The following is a 21,989-nucleotide window of genomic DNA, read 5'->3' on the forward strand; positions in this document are numbered from 1 at the left end:
AATAGCAACATCAGCGTGGTCTTGGCCCAGAACCTTAGTATAAATTTTCATATGTTAGCTGAAGTCAGTTTGAATGGAAATAGGCTTGTTATACTTTAGCTGTAGTGCACATAATAGTAACTTAACAGTAACTTACGTCAGTCGCTTATAACCACCACTGCAGTGGTTGTAGCACGTTGTGCATCACGTGCCCGTCTGTCTCAGTTTTATAACCTCCCGATGCCCCCTCTGACGTGTCCCTAAGGGATCGGCCGTCCGGCTGCGCTCAAAGCGAAGGACAGGCCAGCTCGCTCCGCCCACGGCAAGCGCAAGGGCCAATCGGCTGCCCCGCCCGCCCTGGGCCTGGTGGAGCTGGAGGAGGCCGGCCCCGTCCAGCCACCAGGGGACAGCGCAGAGCAGCCTGCCACGGCCAGGTACGTGCCCACAGTATTTACTTAAAGGACCAAAGAGCTTTACTGAACTTTGTGCATCTGGTCTTTCTGATGCCTTGTCATTTGGAGATAGAAACGTGGCGTGCAGGCGGCGGTGACGAGCTGTATGTGGCTGTTTGTCGCAGGATGGAGAGCCCCGCTCGCAGACAGGACAAAGAGCAGCTGCTGCACGTCGCTGAGACCGGAGTGCTGAGAGTCCACAGCAACGTCAGACTGGAGTGAGAAATAATCATCATAACGCTAATAATTATAATTGTGCTGCTAATCGTAATAAAATTAAGAATCTTCTTTTTCTTCTTGTAACTTAGGGCTATGCTCTGTTGAGTCGGGCACACTTTGTTTATAGTCTGATCTTGATTACCTCATCCTGATCCCTTTTCGCATCCAACACTGATGACCTCATGTCCCTCTGTTTCCTAGTCTCACAGTGATGACCTCATGCCCCTCTGTTTCCTAGTCTCACAGTGATGACCTCACCTCTGTTTCCTTGTCTCACAGTGACCTCATGCCCCTCTGTTTCCTAGTCTCACAGTGATGACCTCATCTCACATGTTTCCTAGTCTCACAGTGATGATCTCACCTCACATCTGTTTCCTAGTCTCACTGTGATGACCTCACCTCCATTTCCTAATCTCACAGTGCTAACCTGCTCTGTCCCTCAGTCCTGTGGCCTTCCTGAGGGGCCCAGAGACGGGCCGTCCCGCCGCAGTGCCCCCCAGCCCCTGTCCCGTTGTGACGCGGGCCGCCCTGCAGGGGCAGGAGGGGCAGCAGCAGCAGTGCCGCTGCAGTAACAGGAGGACGCCCCTGCTGACGGACCTGGAGTACGACGCCTTCGTGGGGGGCCAGCCGTCCCGCGCCGAGCAGGTCCTGGTGGTGTGTGTCACTCCCGTGGCCCCGCCCACCGGGGACGCCCTGGACCTGCTGTACAGGGCCAAGAACAAGAACAGGAGCATGCCCTGCACACAGGTACTCACACACACACACACACACACACTAACACACACACACGCACACACACCTTAACTCCAGGGTTCACCGCCGGTTCAGGTATGCTTATCACTACCTGCTCCACTCTCTCAGTGTCACCTGGACTCCTTCCGTCTGGTGAGGTACGAGCTTCCCACAGCCGACTCCCCCTCCGCTACCCACAATGCCTTGCTGCAGCAGAGAAACAACGTCGCCCCGGGGATGTTCCTGGTGAGTGAGCCTTGACCGGAATTAAAAAAATCACTATTACCTTTAGTCTCCACTAGATGGCAGTAGCGCTTCAAACCAAACAAGTGTGGAAAACCTGCAGGCGTGTTATTTATTTCTCAGTTTTCCTGGTGCTCTGCTCAGCTAATAAAATATTCATCTGTAATAATTACAGAACTAAATGTTGTCTTTGGGCTTCAAGTGTGAATTTTTGTTGTGCCAGTGCAGGGCTGTTCCCCCGCAGTGAAAGAGAGTGTTTACCCTCCGCCCGCCCCCCCCTTCAGCAGCGTTCAGCCGGTGCTCCACACAGAGAATAAACACAGCTGCTCGAACCGCACTAATCACAGGCGTTTACCAATAGCACTATATCTTATGCGCGTTACAATGCAGTGACACGTTCTCACCAGCAGAGGGCGCTGCCTGATCGATGTGTGCTGAAGTAAGCCTGTTGCAGGAACAACAGACAGCTGCAGACGCCACAGGTTCATATCGGAGCAGATGTAGTTATCCATTAAGTCTCTTCTTGCCCCGAGGGCTGAGAGCATTGCTTTCGAATGGGCTTCTTCTCCTACGGCGCGATAACTCAGCTGAGCTTTAGCAGGGCTCTTTAGCTCCATAAGCGTTCTGCTGCGATTTTCTGAGAGCTCATTTACATTACATTACATTACAGGCATTTGGCAGACGCTCTTATCCAGAGCGACGTACAACAAAGTGTATAACCATAACCAGGAACAAGTATGACGAAAAATTTCGCGGAACTCTCCTCAAGTAAGGACACGGGAAGGAACGAGGACCGAAGTCATTTTTATATTGTCACAACTGTCAAGAATTAACATGACGAAACCGGTTTAGCTGAGCGCGAGTGAAAAACAGCTCTGCGTTTCGAAGGGCGGCGGTGTTTCGCTCCCTTCTCCTTCTCATGTTCTCATTCTTGCCTTGGGCGAGGAACGCTCTGCGGTCTCCGGTCGCCTGGTTCGGGGGGGGTCAGGCGGCCGTGTTGTGTCAGCTGAAGCTAATTCGGCGGATTAGGGGGAACCTGCTGCCCCCCGTCTGACCGTTCCTGCTTTTTTAAACCCGAGCAGAGCCAGAATGGAGGCGATTAGCAGCAGTACAGGCCCGTTAGCAATCGGCCAGAGCCAGAATGGAGGCGATTTGCAGTAGTACAGGCCCGTTAGCAACCGGGCAGAGCCAGAATGGAGGCGATTTGCAGTAGTACAAGCCTGTTAGCATCGGGGCAGAGCCAGAATGGAGGCGAATAGAAGCAGTTCAGCAACTGGGCAGAGCCAAGATGGTGGTTTTTAGCTTCAGTACAGGCCCGTTAGCAACCGGGCAGAGCCGGAATGGCGGTGTTTAGCTTCAGTGCAGGCCCGTTAGCAACTGGGCAGAGCCAGAATGGCGGTGTTTAGCTTCAGTACAGGCCTGTTAGGACAGCGCTGATTTGTGGCTGAAATTTGGGCAGGGCCTGTTGCCAGGGGTGTGTTTGTACGGAGGGGAACAGCAGTGTAAATATGCCCACAAGCACACACATACATGAACACATATAAGAATATACACAAAAACACACGTGCACACGCATACACACACCCACACACCAAACAGACATATGCAAGTATATACACATACACTCAGGCATATGGATACACACGTGAACGCATACACACACCCACACACACGCACGCACGCACACACCCACACACACGCGCACACACACACACACACACACACACACACACAAACACACATTCCCCTTGGCTCAGGGGGTGAATGAATAAGAGAAGCAGTTCGGCAGAGCTTTCCAGCAAAACCTGAAGCAGCTTCAGATCGAAGAGTTCAGATCCAGATAAGATCAAAGCTGAGGGAACACCCCCCCCCCCCAAAACCTACACTCCCTTAAAAACAGCAGCCAAGCCCCTCCCCCCCCCCAGCAGAACCCGTTTTCCACCGGCGGGGCGGGGCACAGATTAAATCTCACCCCGGGGGTACAGCCGCGATTTTTATTTCCACAAAAACAGCTGATAAAACAGCCGCCGATACTCTGACTGGGTTGAAAGCTGAGCGCGGCTCTAAGCTGGCCAAACAGAGCTGCTATTTTTCCCCCACTTCTGCTCTCCAGGGGAACTGCCAGCGCTGCCATTTACACGTCCTGTTATCTGTTTGCTCAGCCTGGGCATTTCTGCCGTAGAAACGGAGGCAAAGTGGCACGCTTAAAGTCCTTTATGTCAGTGTTGGTCAGTCCTGGATTCGAACCCCAAACCTTAAAGCACTTCTGCGATTATACGGATAAAACAAAATAAACTATATTGACAGGTAAGCTATCATCAATACGTGACAATCGCATAGGAGTACTGCAATTAGTCTCTATACTCTGTGTTTTATATATCTGGGGTATGTAGGCTGCCCATCAGAGGCAGTATTTGATTGGTGGATTTATTGATTGATTGGCCCCTCCCCTCAGCAGAACCCGTTTCTATGGTAGTCACCGATTGGGCAGGGCACAGCTTGGATGAAATCTCAGCCTTGAGCGTATCCTAGCGGGGCTAGCGCTGGGGATAGCGGTGACGCTGGCGCCCCCCTTGTGTCGCACAGATGTACGCGGGAGGCAGGCTGCTGTTCGCGGACCACATCTTCAACGGGTACAGCTGCTCCGCCCGGGACCTGCACAAGCAGATCGCCAAAACGCGGGAGGCCCACCGCCGCGGACTGAGCCTGCCTTCCGACTTCCGCTTCAGGTAAGCCCGGGTTCTAGGAGCGGGGCCGCCGAAACCACAGCCAGAACCCATTTCGGCTCAAACAGCTCGGGAAACGAACTACAACTAAAGCCCTTCATGGGAAACCATTAAGCCTTTGAAGAGTAGGTTTTAAAAAAAAAATTTTTTTTAATTCTCAAAATTCTAAGTCAGTGTTCTAGAACCCCATTGCTTTCAATTACCAGCAGTGATTGTGACATCAGCTTGCTTTAGAATGTTCAGTTAAAGGGCCAGTTCACCCAAAAAGTAAATGGCTTGTGGCTTTATCTCAGGGCTTCCTCAGGTGTGAGTGAGTGAGCCACTGGTGTTGTGGAATGAGCTCAAATGTGCCAGTTGATCGGTTCGCTTCTTAGTCCTCCAGAGGGGGCGCTCATGGAGGAGGGGGGCTCCACCACCACCCCCCAGGGACCGAGAGGAAAAAGCGCCAAGGGGGCCGAGCGCCGTACCCCTCAAACACTCCTCCTGTCCCGGAAAAGGATCCCCCAAACCTATGACAGGTACCCGAAAAGCCCATTCCCTCTGCGTCGCCTTCAACGCCCATCTATGTACACACTGTACATACCTGTGCTCATACCTATGGGTTTCCCCTGTAATTAACAAATACTATCCAAAATATTCAGAACTCATTCTTAACAGTTAGTCAGACCGGTACAATTTGCTTCCTGTAAATTCTCTTTGTTTTTGGCATTGGCGTCAAGTGCTTTCAGTATCGATACTCTATGGTGGTATGTGCTACTTGTGATTCTAGGAACAGATACTCAATTATGGCATGTAGTACCATGATTCTTGGTCCAGATACTCTGTGGTGGCCTGTGCTACTCTGAGACTCAAGGCACAGAGACCGTCTGTGGTTCTGGCCCAGGTTCGGTGTGGTTCTGATCCGGGTACAGTGTGGGTCAGGTCCAGGTTCAGTGTGGTTCTGGTCCAGCCCCAGCAGACTTTCTGTAAGGGCCTCTTCTGTTTCAGGGCACCAGCAGCTCAGGATTCAGTCGCTTCTCTCACCCTGAGGAGGAGCCTGCAGCAGCAGGCCAAGAGGACGCTCCCAGTCACCTTCCCCATCTTACCCACAGAGCAGAGCCCACAGAGGGCCGAACCCCGAACTTTAGCCCCAGGCTGTGTCTCTGGCCTCTGAGCCCGATACCCTTTCCAATAACCCCCTCACCCCTCTGTACCCCAGAATAACAGCCAGGTTTTGGGGTCCTTGGGTAACAGGCCTGGTGGCTGAATGAAAGGGAACACAGCTGTTTTTTAAATGGTAGTTTATTTCCCAAATCAAAAGTAAGAATAACGATCGAGAGGGGGGCGGAAAATGTGAATCAAAGGACAAGGCCATCGTGGTGCGGCTGAGGCACAAGGCGCGCCGTGATTGGCGCTCCCGAGAATGATTGGCAGTTTCCAAAAAAAACCAATCGAATTTGCGGTACACAAATGGGCGTGACTGGGAAGGAACCGCGAGGTGTGTGCAGCTACAAAAGACATCATTTCTGATGGCTCGTTCCCTCGTCCTCCTCACGCTGAGACGAAGTGACCGATCGACGACAGTTTCACGACTGAAAAGATTTCGTACGTCTGCGTGAAAAAAGCTCTCACGATTGAACCAAAAAAAAAAAGCGGCGTTCAGTCTCATGTCTTCCTGTCCTTCTCTGCGCGTAAATAAAGTAACAGACTTCGTTAAAACACTTTTGGTTACAGTTACAAGAATTACGGGCCGGTACCGACGTCAGGGATCCGTGACGTCGCCCATCGCCATGGAAACGGGCGTGACTCAGGCCATCACGCTGGCAGTCGGCGTTTGCCGCGTCTTTGAAGTTCCGGCTTCCTCAAAAGCCGAATTTTTTTTTTTTTTTTTTCCATTGAGAAATCTTCCGCGTGCCCACGAAGCATTTGCCGGACGCCAACAAAAGAGAAAACAGAGAAATCGCCTGGGTAACGAGGCGCTCGAAATAAACTTCCCATCCTGCAGAAGTTTTTTTTTTTTTTTTTTTTTTTTTTTTTTTTTTTTAAAGAGAAGAGGATGCAGAGGTGCAATACCGACGCTAAGAATAGCATTCCTCCGCTCCAGTTGGCGGGGAAAACCCGCGTTTGACGTGAAGCTTGTTCCTGTGGCTTGGGGCGAGCCAGGCGAGAAGCGCTTGGCTCACAGTTACAGTGCATTGTGGGAACTTAAAGTGCTAGCCAGGAGACACAGTCGATTGACAATTTCGAGATTTGTCAGAGATAAAAAATAAATATTTGCTTATTTTTATTTTTATTTTTTACAAATAAGCGTTCAGGTCAGATACGATTGAGGTCAGGGTCTTGCAAGAGCAGCAGGTAGAGATGCCCTGGGGAGGAGTTCAATACATTCGCCTGCCTTTGAGGTTTTACATTCCCATTGGCTGGTCTTTGGGAGGGAGGAGCCAAGGGTTCTGCGCTGGGGTTAAATCCTCCATCTTCGGTCCTCCTTCCTCCCTTCATCCTCACAGTGTGTACGCTAAGCTCCTGTCCTTCAGCTTAACGTAACCAGCCTCCTCACCGTGTGCGTTCAGCTTCTGCCCTTCGACTCAACACGACCGGCATCCTCACACGGGGTGCGTCAGCTCCTTCTGTCCTTCAACCCATTACGACGTGGTGAGCGTAGGAGCAATCTACAGTTGCGGTTGTAGTGCTTGGAATGACAACCAAGCTATTTTGGTTATGATGAGTTGGCCACAACAGCCCTGTCGTCTTAGAAAACACAGCAGCGATTTCAAATCAAACAGATCTAAAATATACAGAAATAAACAAGACAAATCCCTTAAAAAACCTAATGGAGTATTAACAGTAAAATCTCAATAAATAATGGACCATTCTCAAATAAATATCCTGGTGGTGTGTTTTTTTTTATGTATATACACAGTATAAAGCAGCACTGTATGTTTTGAGTCCTTCGTCTTCTGTGATGTCACTTCCTGTTGCTCCTCATCCACGTAGGTCCGCACCGCCATGTTGGTGGTTGCTGTGCTGCGGAGGTCCGTCAGTCTGTCCGTCACAGACAGCGTAGAGACTCTGGCCACCGGGGGGCGCTCTGTCCCGTTCCGAGCCCCCCTCGGCCCCTCCCCCAGCACGGGCGCTCCCACGCGCAGAGGGGGACCGAGGCGCGGGGCGCCCCCTTACCCCCTCCGAACGTCCGCGGCAGAGCCGGGCTTCCGTGGAGCAGGGGGCGGGGCCCTCGTGGTTGTTCTGCTGGCTGTACGGCTCCGGTCGGTTGGAGTTCCCGCGGGGTTCCGAGGGCTCCATGGGTAATGTAGTCCTCGCGGCAGCTGGGAAAATGGGCACAGGGTCACAGGGTATGGCCAAACCTACAGCCAGGTACCTAAAACTAAATCTACATCTACTTCAATGATGTGTGTGCGTGCGTGCGTGCGTGTGCGCGTGCGTGCGTGCGTGTGCGCGTGCGCGTGTGCGTGTGCGTGTTTATGTATGTGTGCGTGTGTGTGTGTGTGTGTGTGCGTGCGTGCATGCGTGCGTGCGTGCGTGCGTGCGTGCATGCGTGTGTGTGTGTACCTTCCTCCCTGAATAGCAGCTGTTTCCACCTCTGTCTCTCCCCTTCCGACGCCCGCAGTCGCAGTACGGATTTGAGCTCCAGCAGGACGGGGCGGGACTCCTCCCTCCCGCGCCTCCGCCGCTCGCGCTCCCCCGGGGGCGGCAGCGGGTCCCGCGGCGCGCTCCGCCAGTCCGAGTCGCAGTCGGAGTCCGACGACGCGTACGCCTCCAGCTCCTGGCCAATCGCAGAGCACAGGTCGACCGTCACACAAACCAGTCGGAACATTCTGGTCCCGCCTCCAGTCTGCGATCCGGAGATCCCGCCCCTCAGGTCAGAACCGTTCAGCAACTTCTAACGCACTCTCCTTAGCGTTCAGGAGCAGACAACAACCACACAACCAAGTTATAAATACTCTATGGTGGTCTGTGTGACTCTGAAACTCTAGGTACAAACAATCTATGGTGGCCCATGCTACTCTGAGACTCTAGATATAGACAGTCTATGGTGGTCTGTGCTACACTGAGACTCTGATGGTTTGACGGTCGTCACAACAACTTCAATTCTTAATCAGGGCTCCAAGCTATACATTTTATACATATGCATGCACAAAAGCATCCCAATGAGTAGATATATAAATAATTTTTCCGGGTAGCACACTTCGATTTTCGGGACTGAAAGCACGTTAAATGGGAGCGCTGTAGAGCCCTGCTAGTTATTTTTTAATAACCCCCCGTCCATTGCCCTCTGCGGTGCCCACCTGCTCCTCTGGCACAGGGTCTCTGTCCTGGGTAAGAGTGGCGGGGTAGGTTGGGGGGGGTGGCAGCCGGGGGGCGCCCTCCTCCGGAGTCCCGGGCGTTCCTGTCAATCAAGAGAAAAACGGACGCCTCGCTCACCCGAAATCTCGGCAGAAAGCGCAACGTGAACTTTGAAGGGCGGTCGCCGGGGGAGACGGCCCGCCGTGGGGGCGCGGCTCACCTGCGCGGCTGGCGGACAGCCGCAGCATGCGCCCCACCTGCGCCACCGCGTCCTCCCAGCAGCCCCGGCTGGCCTGCATGTGCGGCTGCAGGAGGCGGAGCCTGTCCCGCAGGTCCTGCGCGCGCGCCGTCTCCGCCGTCTCCGGGGAAACCAGCAGCTTCTCCAGCTCGTCCTCCAGGATGATTACCCTGGGGAGGGGGCGGGGGGCGAGGCGTGCACAGGCATATGAGGGAGGGGGTGGAGATATATCAGGGCAGATTAGGGCAGCTCAAACTTAGAATTAAAGGCAGTGAAGGTAATATAGGTAATAAAGAACCTAGAGTGGCCACTGTGGGACTGAGCGGGGTTAGGGGTTAAAGGTTAGGGGGTCAAAGGTTTAGGGTACGTGTTCATTGAGTAGGATCTTGAGATGAAGGACAGAGCAGTGCTAGGGGTTAAGGGTTAGGGGTTGAAAGGTCAGGGGTACATACTCATTGACCGGGCGCCTTGAGCTGCATCTGGAGGACAGAGCAGGGTTAGAGGTTGAAGGTCAGGGGTGAAAGGTTAAGGGTACGTACTCGTTGAGCAGGACAGAGCAGGGTTGGGGGTTAAAGATCAGGGGTGAAAGGTTAAGGGTGCGTACTCGTTGAGCAGGGCCCTGAGGTGCAGTATAAAGCAGGGTTAGGGGTTAAAGGTCAGGGGTGAAAGGTTAAGGGTACGTACTCGTTGAGCAGGACAGAGCAGGGTTGGGGGTTAAAAGTCAGGGGTGAAAGGTTAAAGGTGCGTACTCGTTGAGCAGGGCCATGAGGTGCAGTATAAAGCAGGGTTAGGGGTTAAAGGTCAGGGGTGAAAGGTTAAGGGTGCGTACTCGTTGAGCAGGGCCCTGAGGTGCAGTATAAAGCAGGGTTAGGGGTTAAAGGTCAGGGGTGAAGGGTTAAGGGTACGTACTCATTGAGCAGGACAGAGCAGGTTTAGGGGTTAAAGGTCAGGGGTGAAAGGTTAAGGGTACGTACTCGTTGAGCAGGGCCCTGAGGTGCAGTATAAAGCAGGGTTAGGGGTTAAAGGTGAGGGGTGGAAGGTTAAGGGTACGTACTCATTGAGCAGGGCCCTGAGGTGCAGTATAAAGCAGGGTTAGGGGTTAAAGGTGAGGGGTGGAAGGTTAAGGGTGCGTACTCGTTGAGCAGGGCCCTGAGGTGCAGTATAAAGCAGGGTTAGGGGTTAAAGGTGAGGGGTGGAAGGTTAAGGGTGCGTACTCGTTGAGCAGGGCTCTGAGGTGCAGCTGCAGGCTCCGTACGGAGGCGTGCAGATCACTGAGCTCGCGACACTGCTGCCTGGCGCGGGCGGCCCGGTCCGACCCCGCCGCCGCCCCGCGCGGCGCCTCGAAGCAGCGGTGGAAGTCGTAGCTGCGCTGCAGGTCTCCCAGGCAACCGCACAGGGCGAGGCGCAGGGGCCCCGTCACCTCGGCGACGGCGCGGCGGGCCAGCCGGGCGTCCCGCCCCTCCCGGCCCGGGGACAGCAGCAGGGCCAGCCGTCGGAAGAACTCGGAGCTCTGCCCCACGAACAGCTGGAACAGCACCTGCACGGACGGCAAGAGCACTGGGACAATCAGAGCGGAGCAGAGGAAACTACCCAGCCCCGGCGACAACCACAGTTACCCGCAGAAGCACATTTTAACCAGCGCCAAACTGCTTCTCTGTTTCACCAGCATCTCTATTCTCATAAATCTTCCATGCGTCCCGATCGAACGCCTTCTAAGCGAAAACGGGGAATCATATCTCCTGTTTCTCCCAAATTGGCTCAAATCACATTCTCACATACCCCCATCCGGCACTTATACTGTACTTTGTATCGTTATCTCGATGTTGTAGCTTGTCATGCCTCCTAGTTTGACTTAGCATAGGCTAGGTCAGAATAATGTTCACTGCGTGAACTGGACGTAATGTCTCACGGCTATTTATAACTGCGCGTAAAGAGTGTTGTACCTCATCGGACCTGTGCTTTGCAGCCGTTCCAGTGACCTTTGGTGGGCACTTATTGTACGTCCCTTTGGATAAAAGCGTCTGCCAAATAAATGTATTGTAATGCAATAAGTGGCGGCGTGCAGAAAAAAGACTGATGGATTAATATTGATAATTACTGAGAGTTCCCGGAAAGGACCGTGCCCGCGCCGAGCACGGTGACTCATCGCCGAGATTCGCCGTTTCCGCGACTACCGCTGCGGAACGCGAAGGACGCGTGTCTGGCCGCCGCCGCCGCCGCCGCCACACGCTAACCCGCAGCCTCGCCGGGGAGCGTCGCCACGGCAACGTCCCTGCGGTTTACTCTTGCGTAACCTCCACCGACGCGCCGCGCCGTAACGTTCCGCCCCGCCCCGCCCTCTGCCCCGCCCCCCCCCGAGCATGTGCCCTGGGGCTCTGGGTAAATCACCCGTGTGCGGGGCGGGGCGGGGCGGGGCGGGGCGGGGCGGGGCGGGGCAGGCGACGCCCCGGTTCCAGCAAACGCCAAACGGAAAACGGCCATGGGGCAAACTACTCAGCAAAAAAAAGAAAAGAAAAAACTTTCCTCAGTATCTGTGAGCGGCACGGGAGAAAAAGGCTGTCTTGACAAGCGCTTCAGTCTTGCAACGAGACCAAAGATCATTTTTTTCCCCCACTCAAGTGGAAAATATTAACTTGTTCTAACTTACTTTTTGCTTGACGAGTGGAAATGTCTTGCCCGATTGGCAAATCTTGCAACGAGTCGAAGCGTCTCACCTCACTGGCAATCTTTTTGTCTTATTTAGCAAAAAAAAAGAAGTCTAAATATAAGACTAAAATATTTGTTAACGTGTCATTTTTTGTTTTTGAAGCATTTCTCATTTTCATGAGGATTATAGAGCAGGTCATTTTTAGGTCATAGCTATGTATTTACTTCCCCTTTTCTTTCCACGGTTCGCTTGCCTCCAGTGCGCGTTTGGGTCCGGTGTTTGTTCAGGTCCTTCAGCATTAGTTTCAGTATTAGCATCAGTATGGAGTAAATTACTGAACAGAATCTAGAATGAGCCAGTGTCCCAGCTGGAGGCTGGGGGAAATCACATGACCCATTAGGAGCCATCTCTGGGCACCCATCTCTGCCCCAAGAGCTGAGTATCTGGTGTGTGTGTGCATATAATCTATGGTGTCTCCATGTTATTGAATACGGAGCGGAGTATCTGGTGTGTGTGTATAATCTATGGTATCTCCATGTTATTGAATACAGAGCGGAGTATCTGGTGTATGTGTATAATCTATGGTATCTCCATGTTATTGAATATGGAGCGGAGTATCTGGTGTGTGTGTATAATCTATGGTATCTCCATGTTATTGAATACAGAGCCGCGGCGCGGCCGAGGCGGCGCCCACCTTCAGCGCGGGGAGGCCGTAGTCGTCGGTGAGCTCCTGCGCCCGCTGGTCGCTGGGACGCCCCTCCCCCAGGCCCAGCCCCAGCTCCCCCAGGGGCGCGGTGCAGAGGTAGTTCCCCGCGTCGTCCGTCTCCGAGTCCAGGGGATAGGTGGCGGAAAGGGTCAAGGAGTCGGAACTCACCGCTGGAGCGAACTCCAAAGCGCCTGCCTTACGCACAGAAACACCGCGGGGCTGCGGAAGTGCCCCATTAATATTTACTGCTCAGACCTCACGGTTAGTGGCGACAGCAATGAACCGAGAGAACCCGAGAGTCTGCGGGAAATGAGGACACGGCTCAGACGCCGAAAGGAGAAACGGAGGGAGGGAGGGAGAGACAGAGAGAGAGAGATAAGATGTCAGACCCATGCAAAAATGAGAGCGAGAAAAAGAGGAGGGATGGAGAGAGGGGGGGAGAGAGAGAGAGGCTGGGCTTTGGCTATGTGCATTTCGAAGTACGTCATGCCAATAATGCATTTCTGAATTTGAAAGATATTGATTGGAAGACAGAGATTGGGAGGGACAGAAAGGGAGAGGGGGGAGAGAGTAAGAGGAAGAAAGGGAGAGAGAAAGAAAGGGGGTGCGAGAGAGATTGGGAGAGGCATAAAGAGAGAGGGGAGAGAGTAAGAGGAAGAAAGGGAGAGAGTGGGAGAGAAAGGGGGAGAGAGAGAGAGAGAAGTGGAGAGGGACGGGCATGTTTTCAGAGGGGAGACCCCAGGCCCTGGTAGGGTGGCGGCGGTGGTGGTAGGATATGCGGAGAGCATGTGGCGGGTGGCGTGGCGGTAGGCTCTGAAGGCGGTGTGCAGGGTCTGGTACGAGGCCCTCCTCAGGCCCAGCAGCTGGTTCTCCGCTCTGTTAAAGGGACAGGCCGCACTCACCCTGTCGAGCAAACTTGAGAAGTGAAATGTGATACGACTGTGCAGACATCCCCCGAGCAGCTCTGTCACTGCATATGCTATATACACAACACACAACGACTAACTACACTATACACTATACACAACACACAACGACTAACTACACTATACACTATACACAACACACAACACACAACGCTTAACTACACTATACACTATACACAACACACAACGCTTAACTACACTGTACACAACACACAATGCTTAAATACACTATACATTATACACAACACACAACGCTTAACTACACAGAACACACTGCTCTGAACTACGCAACACACTATACTTTACTACACACAAAAAATTTTATTATGCTACACAATGCTGAACTGTGCTACACACAACACGCATTTAACTGCTTTTGACAATCAGCATAACACACAGAGAACACACAACTGACAACACACAGGGAGGCACAGTATATGGCCAGTCAGGAAGCACAAACACACATGCAAGCACACACACACACACACACACACAGACAAAAGATAAACAGAGAGTGGCCTGTATCCAGGCACTCAGCCGAGATGCAGGATATGAGGTCACAGAAGGGTGAAAGAGGAAATGACGTCAGAGGCGGCAGGAAGCTCACTTACAGGGTGAATCCCCGGGAGATGACCTCGGTCTCCTGGATGAGTCGCAGGGCCTTGCGGATGAGGGCGGTCAGCGCCTGGCTGTCCTGCGCCAGGCTCTCCAGCTGCGCCCCGTGAGCCCGCATGGCCCCGCTCAGCCGGGCCGCCCTCCACAGCGCCGCCCCCCGAACCAGCAAGAAGCCCCCCAGCGCCAGGGCCCAGGGGACCAGCGCGGACAGGCCCCGCCCGTCCCACACAGACCTGAGGCCTGCTAGCACTGCCACCACCACTGCCAGAGTCCAGAGAGCCCTGCACGGACATGAGCTCAGTCACTTATACACACACACACACACACACACACACACAGTCACTTATACACACACATGCGCGCATGCGCACACACACACATACACTCACACACAGTCACTTATACACATACAGTACACACACACAGACACACCCAAGCACACACAGTCACTTATATACATACACACACACACAAGCACACACAGTCACTGTCAGTCCATCTCCCAGGAAAAGCTAAAAATGTTCATTTCAATTAGGAGAGAGGGAGAGAGAGAGGGAGAGAGATGGCTAGAGAAAATGATACTGTTTGTGGAGCAGCAGGCAGGCTTGAGAAGATAGAGTGAGTGGGGAGAGAGAACGGAAGAACAGACGGAGAAAGGGAGAGTGAGAGGCGCAGGGGGGGTCGGGGAGGTGGGGGCGGGGCATTACCAGGCGGAGGGGAGGAGCCTGTTTCTGGGCGGGGCCGCGGGGGGCGAGGAGGCCGACGCCACAGAGAGGACCCCGGGGTCCAGCAGCTCGATGAGCTCCAGGTCCTCCTGCAGGAACACGTCCTGCTCCAGGAGGAGGCGCAGGGAGTACCGCCGAAACTCCGCGTCCTGGGGGGGGGGGGGGCGGGGAGAGAGAGACGCGCCCCGTCACCAGAGAAACCACAAAAACCCCGCCCCGCCCCCTCCCCACCTCACAGGCCTGAACTCACCAGCTGCTGCTCCTCATGGTCAGACATGGAGCTCTGATACAGAGAGAGAAGCCCCCGTATGGCATCAGCTGCCCTCCACAACACCCCTCTCTGATAGAGGGAGAGAGGAGAGGAGGGAGGGGAGAGAGGGGAGGAGGGGTGAGAGGGGAGAGAGGGGAGAGGGAGGAGGGGTGAGAGAGAGGGAGGAGGGGAGAGAGGGGAAGACAAGGCTATTTTATGATTTATGCCCAACCCTGTTCCTGGAGATCTACCACCCTGTAGGTTTTCACTCCAACCCTAAAAACAAAGCGCACATCATTCAACGGCTGGAGATCTTTGAGCTGCTGATTAGTAGAGTCAGGTGTGCCAAATGAGGGTTGAAATGAAAACCTACAGGATGGTAGATCTCCAGGAGCGGGTTTGGGCAGCCCTGGTTTATGTTGACCAGCTATTGCACCAGAGGAGGCTTCAGTTTTTCACAGTGGCCAAAGACTGACAAGACCCCCCTGAGGGAAACCATTTCCCTGTGTCTGAACACCTTGACCCTGCGCCCTGACCCTTGACCCCAACCCTTAACCCTAACCCCTCAACTCTAACTGTACCCCGCCCCATTAAACCCTAACCACCCAAACCTAGACCGTTACCCTTAACCACCTCAAACCTGTTCCGTAACCACAACCCCTTTTCCTAACCGCGGAACTCTAACTGTATCCTAACATTGCAAAATAGTCTGTCGTATCAAGTGTTTTAGTCTTGTAATGAGCCTTAAAATCTTATTTTTAGAAAATATTAGCTTGTTTTAAGTTACCGTTTGCTTGACAAGTGAAATGTTCTTACGTCATAGACAGATCTTGAAACGAGTCAAACCGTCTCACCTCACTGGCAATATTTCATCTTATTTAGCAAAAAAAGTGATAAAAATAAGAATTTAAGGCTAAATGTGGTGGTGAAAGGGGAGGCGGCAAGGGGGCCTCCGGCCAAACGCGCCCCGCGCGGGGACCCCTTTGAGGACCCCTGCTGTTTCCATGGAGCGGGGGAGGGAGCGCGGAGGGGCGGGGCCCAGACGGTACGGACGACCTCAGAGCACGCCGCCCCCGGGGGCGCTATCCGGACGCGACGGTATCGATCGCCGATTTCAGCGCCAGGGGCGCCGGACGGTCAGCGCAGCCCTCGGGCGACGCGAGCCACACCCACGCGGACGCCGTTTTACACACGGCGGCGCGCTTCCAAACGCGAAAACGGAGTGTAGCACAGTGGGTAAGGAACTGGGCTTGTAACCGAAAGGTCGCAGGTTCGATTCCCGGGTAGGACACTGCCGTTGTACCCTTGAGCAAGGTAATTAACCTGCATTGCTTCAGTATACATCCAGCTGTATAAATGGATACAATGTAAAATGCTGTGTAAAAGTTGTGTAAGTCGCTCTGGATAAGAGCGTCTGCTAAATGCCTGTAATGTAATGAAAACAACTCCTCCTCTTCCTCCGCCGCGTGACATCAGCTCTTTCCTGCGCGATCCGATACGAGCCTCTGAGCTTTAAAAATTCACAGCGTCCCTGGGGGGGGGGGGCACGTCCTGCCCTTTCAGCGCGCTGATTTACGGCGCCGTCACCTAGGAGACTCCCTCAGCCCCCTCAGACGCGCCGCCCGCGGGAGAAAGCGGTCGATTCGTCGTTCGGTCGAACGGGGGGGCTTCGCTTTTTCATTCTCGGAACGAGCCGCGCCCGCTCCGCGGACCGGAGAGCGGGGGAAACGTCGGGGTTTCGCGTCTCCCGTGAGGTCGCGACACACGCCGTGGAGAAAAAAAAAAAACAACGTCCCGGGGTTTGGGCGCGCGCTGCAGAGAAACGACCGACGGTCGAAACGCCAGCGTCGTAATTACAGGAGTTAAAAACACACCCGATACTCCCGGGAGGAGAATAGAGGGTTTAGTCCCGGTTTACAGCCAGTAACCCCCCCCCCCCCCCGCCCTCTCTCGCTCCCCAGAGCACAGATAGAGCTCTGAGACCATGGAGACGGTTGCCCGGGGAGACGCCTGGAGGTCTCCGCGCTCGCCTCTTCTTTCGGTCGGCCCCCTCGCGGAGGAGGCGCGTCTCTCGCCCGTTTACGGAATGCGGGCCGACCGGTGCGGCCGGCGGCGAGCGCGAACGCGAGCGCTCGCGTGTCCTTTCGCGACAAAAGCCGAGTCTCGACACCCGATCGGTGTGAAATTCCACACCCCCCCGCCCCTTCACCTTTATACTCGACACCGACCGAAGCCCAGCTCAAACTCCCTCTGCCACAAAAGCTCTCGGTGTCGGCCATTTTGTCTGCTCCAGGTCATCTGCACCGTATCAGCAGGATGCAAACGGGGAAGGAGCGAGCGTACGTCGCCTCTCCCTTCGCGGCTGGCCTGCCGCCGAACCGGAGCGCGGACGCGGTGTTCCGGCGTCTTCCGAGTCCGGAGTTTGGGGCCGCGGGTCCGGGGCTCGTTTCTCCGTACGTCTCCGTGCGCCGGGACAAGCCCGAAAGGGCGAGGCGGCTTTTTTTCGGCCTGCTCCCCGGCCAGCTCCCCTCCGGCTCGGGGCGTACGGGAAGTCGCAGCTCATCCCAAAGCAGCCCGCAGGACTCCAGCTGTCTGACTGTGTTTGACCCCGCAAACCACACACCGCAAGTGTCCTCTGAAACACACACACACACACACACACACACACACACACACAACCACACACACACACAAAGACACCCACACACACACAACCACACACACACCCACACACACACACACACACACACAAAGACAGACACAAACACACACGCACAAGCGTTCACAATCTCAGACACAGAAGCACATACAAGTTCAGGCAAGCATACACTCATACATAGGCATTGTGCACAAAGACAGACAGACACACACACACACACACACACAGAGACACAAGCATATGCTTTACTGAACAAACAAAACCTGTCCTCACTTAACCAGTTCAGACAGTGTTTCATATTCCAAAAAAATCCCTAGACCTAAACAACAACGTCATCTAGAAAAAAAAAATGAAATAACATTTTTTAAAACGTGGAGAATTACAACCCTCCTTGGTTAAAATAAGCGCTGAAACTCGCTGAGGACGGGGAAAATCAAAAAAAGGCCGAAGAGCTTTATCTGGGTCCGGCAGGCAGTGCTGCGGTTTCCACAGGAAGTGTCGCCAGCAGGCTGCGCAGAGCCTTTTCCAGGCCGACCCGGAGCTGCGCAGACTCAGGTTGCGTGAAATGTCACGAGATCGACCAATCGGCTTGTGCACAGCTCTGCACTCCGCCCCCACCCCCCCCCAAAGCCCCGCCCCACACGGAAAAAGGTGTTTCGCACGCGTGGAAATGGCGAGGACCGGACGCATGAATGGAGGGGTGCGTTTAGGCGAGGTAATAATGGCACGTTGGCCGGAAATCCACTGGTCCAAACGAATTTGAAGAACCTGAACTGGAAATGAGGGAACCCGTCCAGTGATGCCGTGCGTCTGTCCCCCGAGGAGCCATAGAGAGCACGCTCCAAAACGACCAACCCCTCCGCCCAACAAGTGGTCCGACAGAGGGACGGACGGACGGACGGACGCGCGCGCGCAAATACCTTCCCCCGCGTGCTCGCGCTCCTCCTCCTCCTCCTCCTCCCTCCCTCCCTCCGCACTTTTGGCCAGGCGGTCCGAACCCGCCGCCCTGACGTAGCGGAGCTCGTATTAATCGGCTCCGCGGCGTCCTGCCACCGACCGGGACAATCCCACAATCCCCCTCTCCCCTACCCCCACCCCAACGCCACCATGTGACTGGCATTACGGCTGATCCATAATATACAACAACAAGGCAGAGACACACAAACACACACCCACACACACACACACATTAATCTACTGGGTGCCCTTGGCCTCATTGTGGCTGGTAATTAATGGCCTGGAGGCCTGTGTCACTTTCAGGGCAGTTCCACACAGAAAAGCAGAGGATCCTGGTCCTGTTCCAGCCCCCAGCCAATCACAGCACAGCACAGCGTGACTGACAGGAGAGGGGCTGAACCCACTGCGGACCCTTTTCAGAACAACCGTCTGAACCTGACAAGGTAAGGCACTAATGTCACAGTTCTTATCACTGAGTTCTGCTGGGGTGCAGCCCCTCCCAAACTCATTTTCCCATCATGCCTCTCTTCAATGCGTGTAATGGGCAGGCAGTGAGATGAGGCTAAGCCATACCTAAAGTAAACGGGGTGGAACTGACCGTCAACACTGCCGTGCGGGGGAGGGGGGGGGGACACAGGAAACAGCCTGTGCCTGACTCAAGATGGGGAGGGGGTGGGGGTGGGGGGGTCAGCAGTACTCACTCTAAGCGGGGCGAACCCTTCCTGTGGAAGGGGCCCCTCCCCCTCTCCCGCGGCCTGCTCTTCTTCCTGGCACCCCATCCGCCATGCCTCCGAATCCGAGCGTCCCAGATCCTGCAAGTACTGCGAGAGAGGGGGCGAGAGAGAGAGAGAGGGAGAGAGAGAGATGGAGAGAACGATCACAAACGGAGAAAGAGAGGGAGGAAGCGGCGTCCGCTTCCTCCGTCGCCACTCCGAACCGAATCAGCCCCATGCAAGAGCGGGACGATAAACAACCTGGGGCCCTCAGCCCCCCGGAGGATCCGATATCGATATGAAACATTACAGAACTGCAGTACGGCCCATTAAAAAAAACGCCCGAGTCTGCATTTCCGTGCGCCACAGAGACGGGCACACAGCCGCGGCTCCGTCATGTTAGCTTTAAGCAGGGGAAACGCACAGCGATCTTTCTTAGTGAAAGGAAGGGCTTTAAAAAAAAAAAAAACCCTTCCCGGTTCCCAATCCCAGTTCTTTTTCCGCGAGTCGCCCTTAGAGGCCGGGGTTCCCCCGTCCGCGGCCCCCCGACGGAGAGGACCGGGGCGCGGCTCGCCCGTCCAGACCGATTTCGGTGAAGGAGCTTTCGCGTTTTCCCGCCGCTCCAGGGGGGGCGTGGTCGCATTTTCTTCGCACCCTGAGATACAGAGTGAGCGAGCTGGGATGTCCTTTAACGGTCCACAGTGTGGCGCACTCATTGCGCCTTCTGACACCACACACCCACCTTATGGTAAATGGTAAATGGAACTGCATTTATATAGCGCTTTTATCCAAAGCGCTTTACAATTGATGCCTCTCATTCGCCAGAGCAGTTAGGGGTTAGGGGTTAGGTGTCTTGCTCAAGGACACTTCGACATGCCCAGGGCGGGATTTGAACTGGCAACCCTCCGACTGCCAGACAATCGGTCTTACCTCCTGAGCTATGTCGCCCCTTATCTGATATGAGGGACCCGTACTGTTACCGTTAGTGTAGCACAGGGCTCCACAGTGCAGCCACTTGCTTCTGAAAATCGATGTGTTCTAGCAAGAACAAGACCAGGTGAAAACCTAGTATATATGGCTGGACCTAACTCTTCATCCGGCCGACCAACGGTGTAACTTCATAACTCGGGCCGACCAATGGTGCAACTTCATCACTCAGTCACTCAGTCACTCAGTCACAGACATTCGCGTTTGTAGGGCTGGCCCCGCCGTTGCGGTCCAGCCAAAAATAGAATCTAGGAGCACACCTAACTGTGATGCATTAGTGCACACAGACTCTAATGCACTCCACACACACACTCTACTGCCCTCTGCACTCTATTCCCCTCATTCAACCGGGTTAGATGATGCATACAGTACATGTCTTTGAACAGCCTCTTTTTTCCCCCCCACAATGAACTAACTTAAATTACACCGAGAAAAAAGCCAGATGGATCAACTGAGCCAGCGTAGCACGCTGCAGATTCAGAGCTCGGACCAGTAAAAGCACTCTTAACAAAGAACCACGCATGAGGAAAAGACCCGCGCCTCCTCATTGGTTTGGCAGTTTCCTACAGGAGCTGCCATAACTTACACAGATGGAAACACTGGCCGTTGGGATGCACAGGTAATTCTCACAATACATCAATTTTTAAAACCGGAAACAAAAAGCAGTCTAAGAAAAAATTCATAAGACATAGTAAAATCAGATTCACACAATCAACCCTGTTGTCTCAGGGCTAAATATGTTAAGACCGTTATTTACTGTATGGAAGCAGAGTTGGCAAAAACAGTGCTCAGAGCCACAAGCAAATCTGGATGAATAGAAGTACAAATGTCCAGCTCAATACACCATTCACCTGAGCAGGCATTTCAGATTGCTCTTTGAAAACATTTTTACCAAACCATTTCTCAAATAACAGTGATTGGCAGATGACCCGGGCAGACCAGCAACGTCGAAAGCTACACACCTTCTGGACGTTGATAGTTGCAAGTGTCAGTGTTACACGTGACTAGGTAAGTGGATTGTGTATTTTTGTTGATGCGACTCACGACCTGCCAAATGAGAGCTTGCTTTGACAGAATTTTTCAGCATAAATGGTTTTCAGGCACTGTTTCAGCTGTGCCAGATGTCCTACAGTTGCAGGGCGTATTTAAATGCTCTATTTTTACAACAAACACTGACCCAATTCCGCCAACCGAGCCGCTAATCCACCGCTACGGACGGACCGAACGCAGGGTTCGTCTCGTGTGCTAGCTTCATTATCAGACAACAAGTTATCTGTCGTGACCAGGCATCCACAGCCAGTGATCCTTCACTCCTGTGTTTTGACAGACAGAGGCAGGATACTGTTGAGATGTTTGACAGCAAAATGTGACATCACTGACAACGGTCCCCATCATCATTTAGAAACGACACGATCTGACCAGCGGGCAAAGAAAATGACTGCAGCACGATTATTAATAACCTAGTAAATTAGTAGTAAACATGCAAAGTAATACAACGGGTCATCCATCAGTAGCTACAAATACTGAGATACCAGAGTCGAGCTTCCACATATAGCAACCGACTGCAATAGATAACCAGTCTAATACACGTAAACAAGATGCACATGTCAGTGATATCAGCAGAAACGCACATCACAGGCAGATCAAATGACATCGCAATAAATTATCCCTAAACGCTGCACGAACCTCGAATTCCACCTCTTCATCAAACTCCTCAGTCATCGCTCTCCGCCATAGGTAGCTCGCAGTCTAACTGATCCTTACGCATTCTGGGATTGTAGTCCAAGAAAGTCCAAGGGATCTGGAAGTTGTGCAAACGCAAGACCGGCGGAGTACAGATGTTCTATAAACTACACTGTCCATAATGCATCAGTGTTCTAAAATCCGCCCGGCGCAAGTACCTCTAGTGGAAATTTGGCGTAATTGAATCCAAA

General features: G+C 53.6%; 2 protein-coding genes across 9 annotated transcripts in view; one reads left to right on the plus strand and one right to left on the minus strand.

Annotated features, from left to right (window-relative positions):
• Positions 1–6,364, plus strand: part of LOC118218801 (uncharacterized protein C3orf20-like) — a 21,809-nt gene extending 15,445 nt beyond the window's left edge. For all 5 annotated transcript variants that reach the window (XM_035401492.1, XM_035401491.1, XM_035401489.1 and 2 more), the window contains 7 exons: positions 245–413; positions 557–649; positions 1,094–1,397; positions 1,512–1,628; positions 4,212–4,354; positions 4,726–4,869; positions 5,339–6,364. In XM_035401492.1, coding sequence (XP_035257383.1) covers positions 245–413; positions 557–649; positions 1,094–1,397; positions 1,512–1,628; positions 4,212–4,354; positions 4,726–4,869; positions 5,339–5,504 — 1,136 coding nt within the window. In that variant the 3' untranslated portion in view covers positions 5,505–6,364. The remainder of the gene's footprint in view (positions 1–244; positions 414–556; positions 650–1,093; positions 1,398–1,511; positions 1,629–4,211; positions 4,355–4,725; positions 4,870–5,338) is intronic.
• LOC118218802 (vezatin-like) lies at positions 6,205–21,879 on the minus strand. Of its 4 annotated transcripts, none has more exons than XM_035401497.1 (12): positions 21,742–21,879; positions 19,057–19,176; positions 14,740–14,829; positions 14,472–14,638; positions 13,761–14,045; positions 13,001–13,099; positions 12,212–12,359; positions 10,085–10,407; positions 8,853–9,040; positions 8,635–8,735; positions 7,898–8,111; positions 6,205–7,653 (listed from the first exon to the last, which is right to left on the minus strand). In XM_035401497.1, the coding sequence occupies exons 1-12, from the start codon at positions 21,775–21,777 to the stop codon at positions 7,313–7,315; spliced, it is 2,112 nt and encodes a 703-aa protein (XP_035257388.1). In that variant the 5' UTR covers positions 21,778–21,879; the 3' UTR covers positions 6,205–7,312. The 4 variants fall into 4 exon arrangements, with proteins under 4 accessions (XP_035257388.1, XP_035257387.1, XP_035257386.1 ...); XM_035401496.1 differs by having other exon boundaries at positions 13,001–13,126; XM_035401495.1 differs by having other exon boundaries at positions 6,205–7,650; positions 13,001–13,138.
• Positions 21,880–21,989: the final 110 nt, after the last annotated feature.

The sequence above is a fragment of the Anguilla anguilla genome, chromosome 19 (assembly GCF_013347855.1).
Source record: "Anguilla anguilla isolate fAngAng1 chromosome 19, fAngAng1.pri, whole genome shotgun sequence".
NCBI classification, from domain to species: Eukaryota; Metazoa; Chordata; class Actinopteri; order Anguilliformes; family Anguillidae; genus Anguilla; species Anguilla anguilla.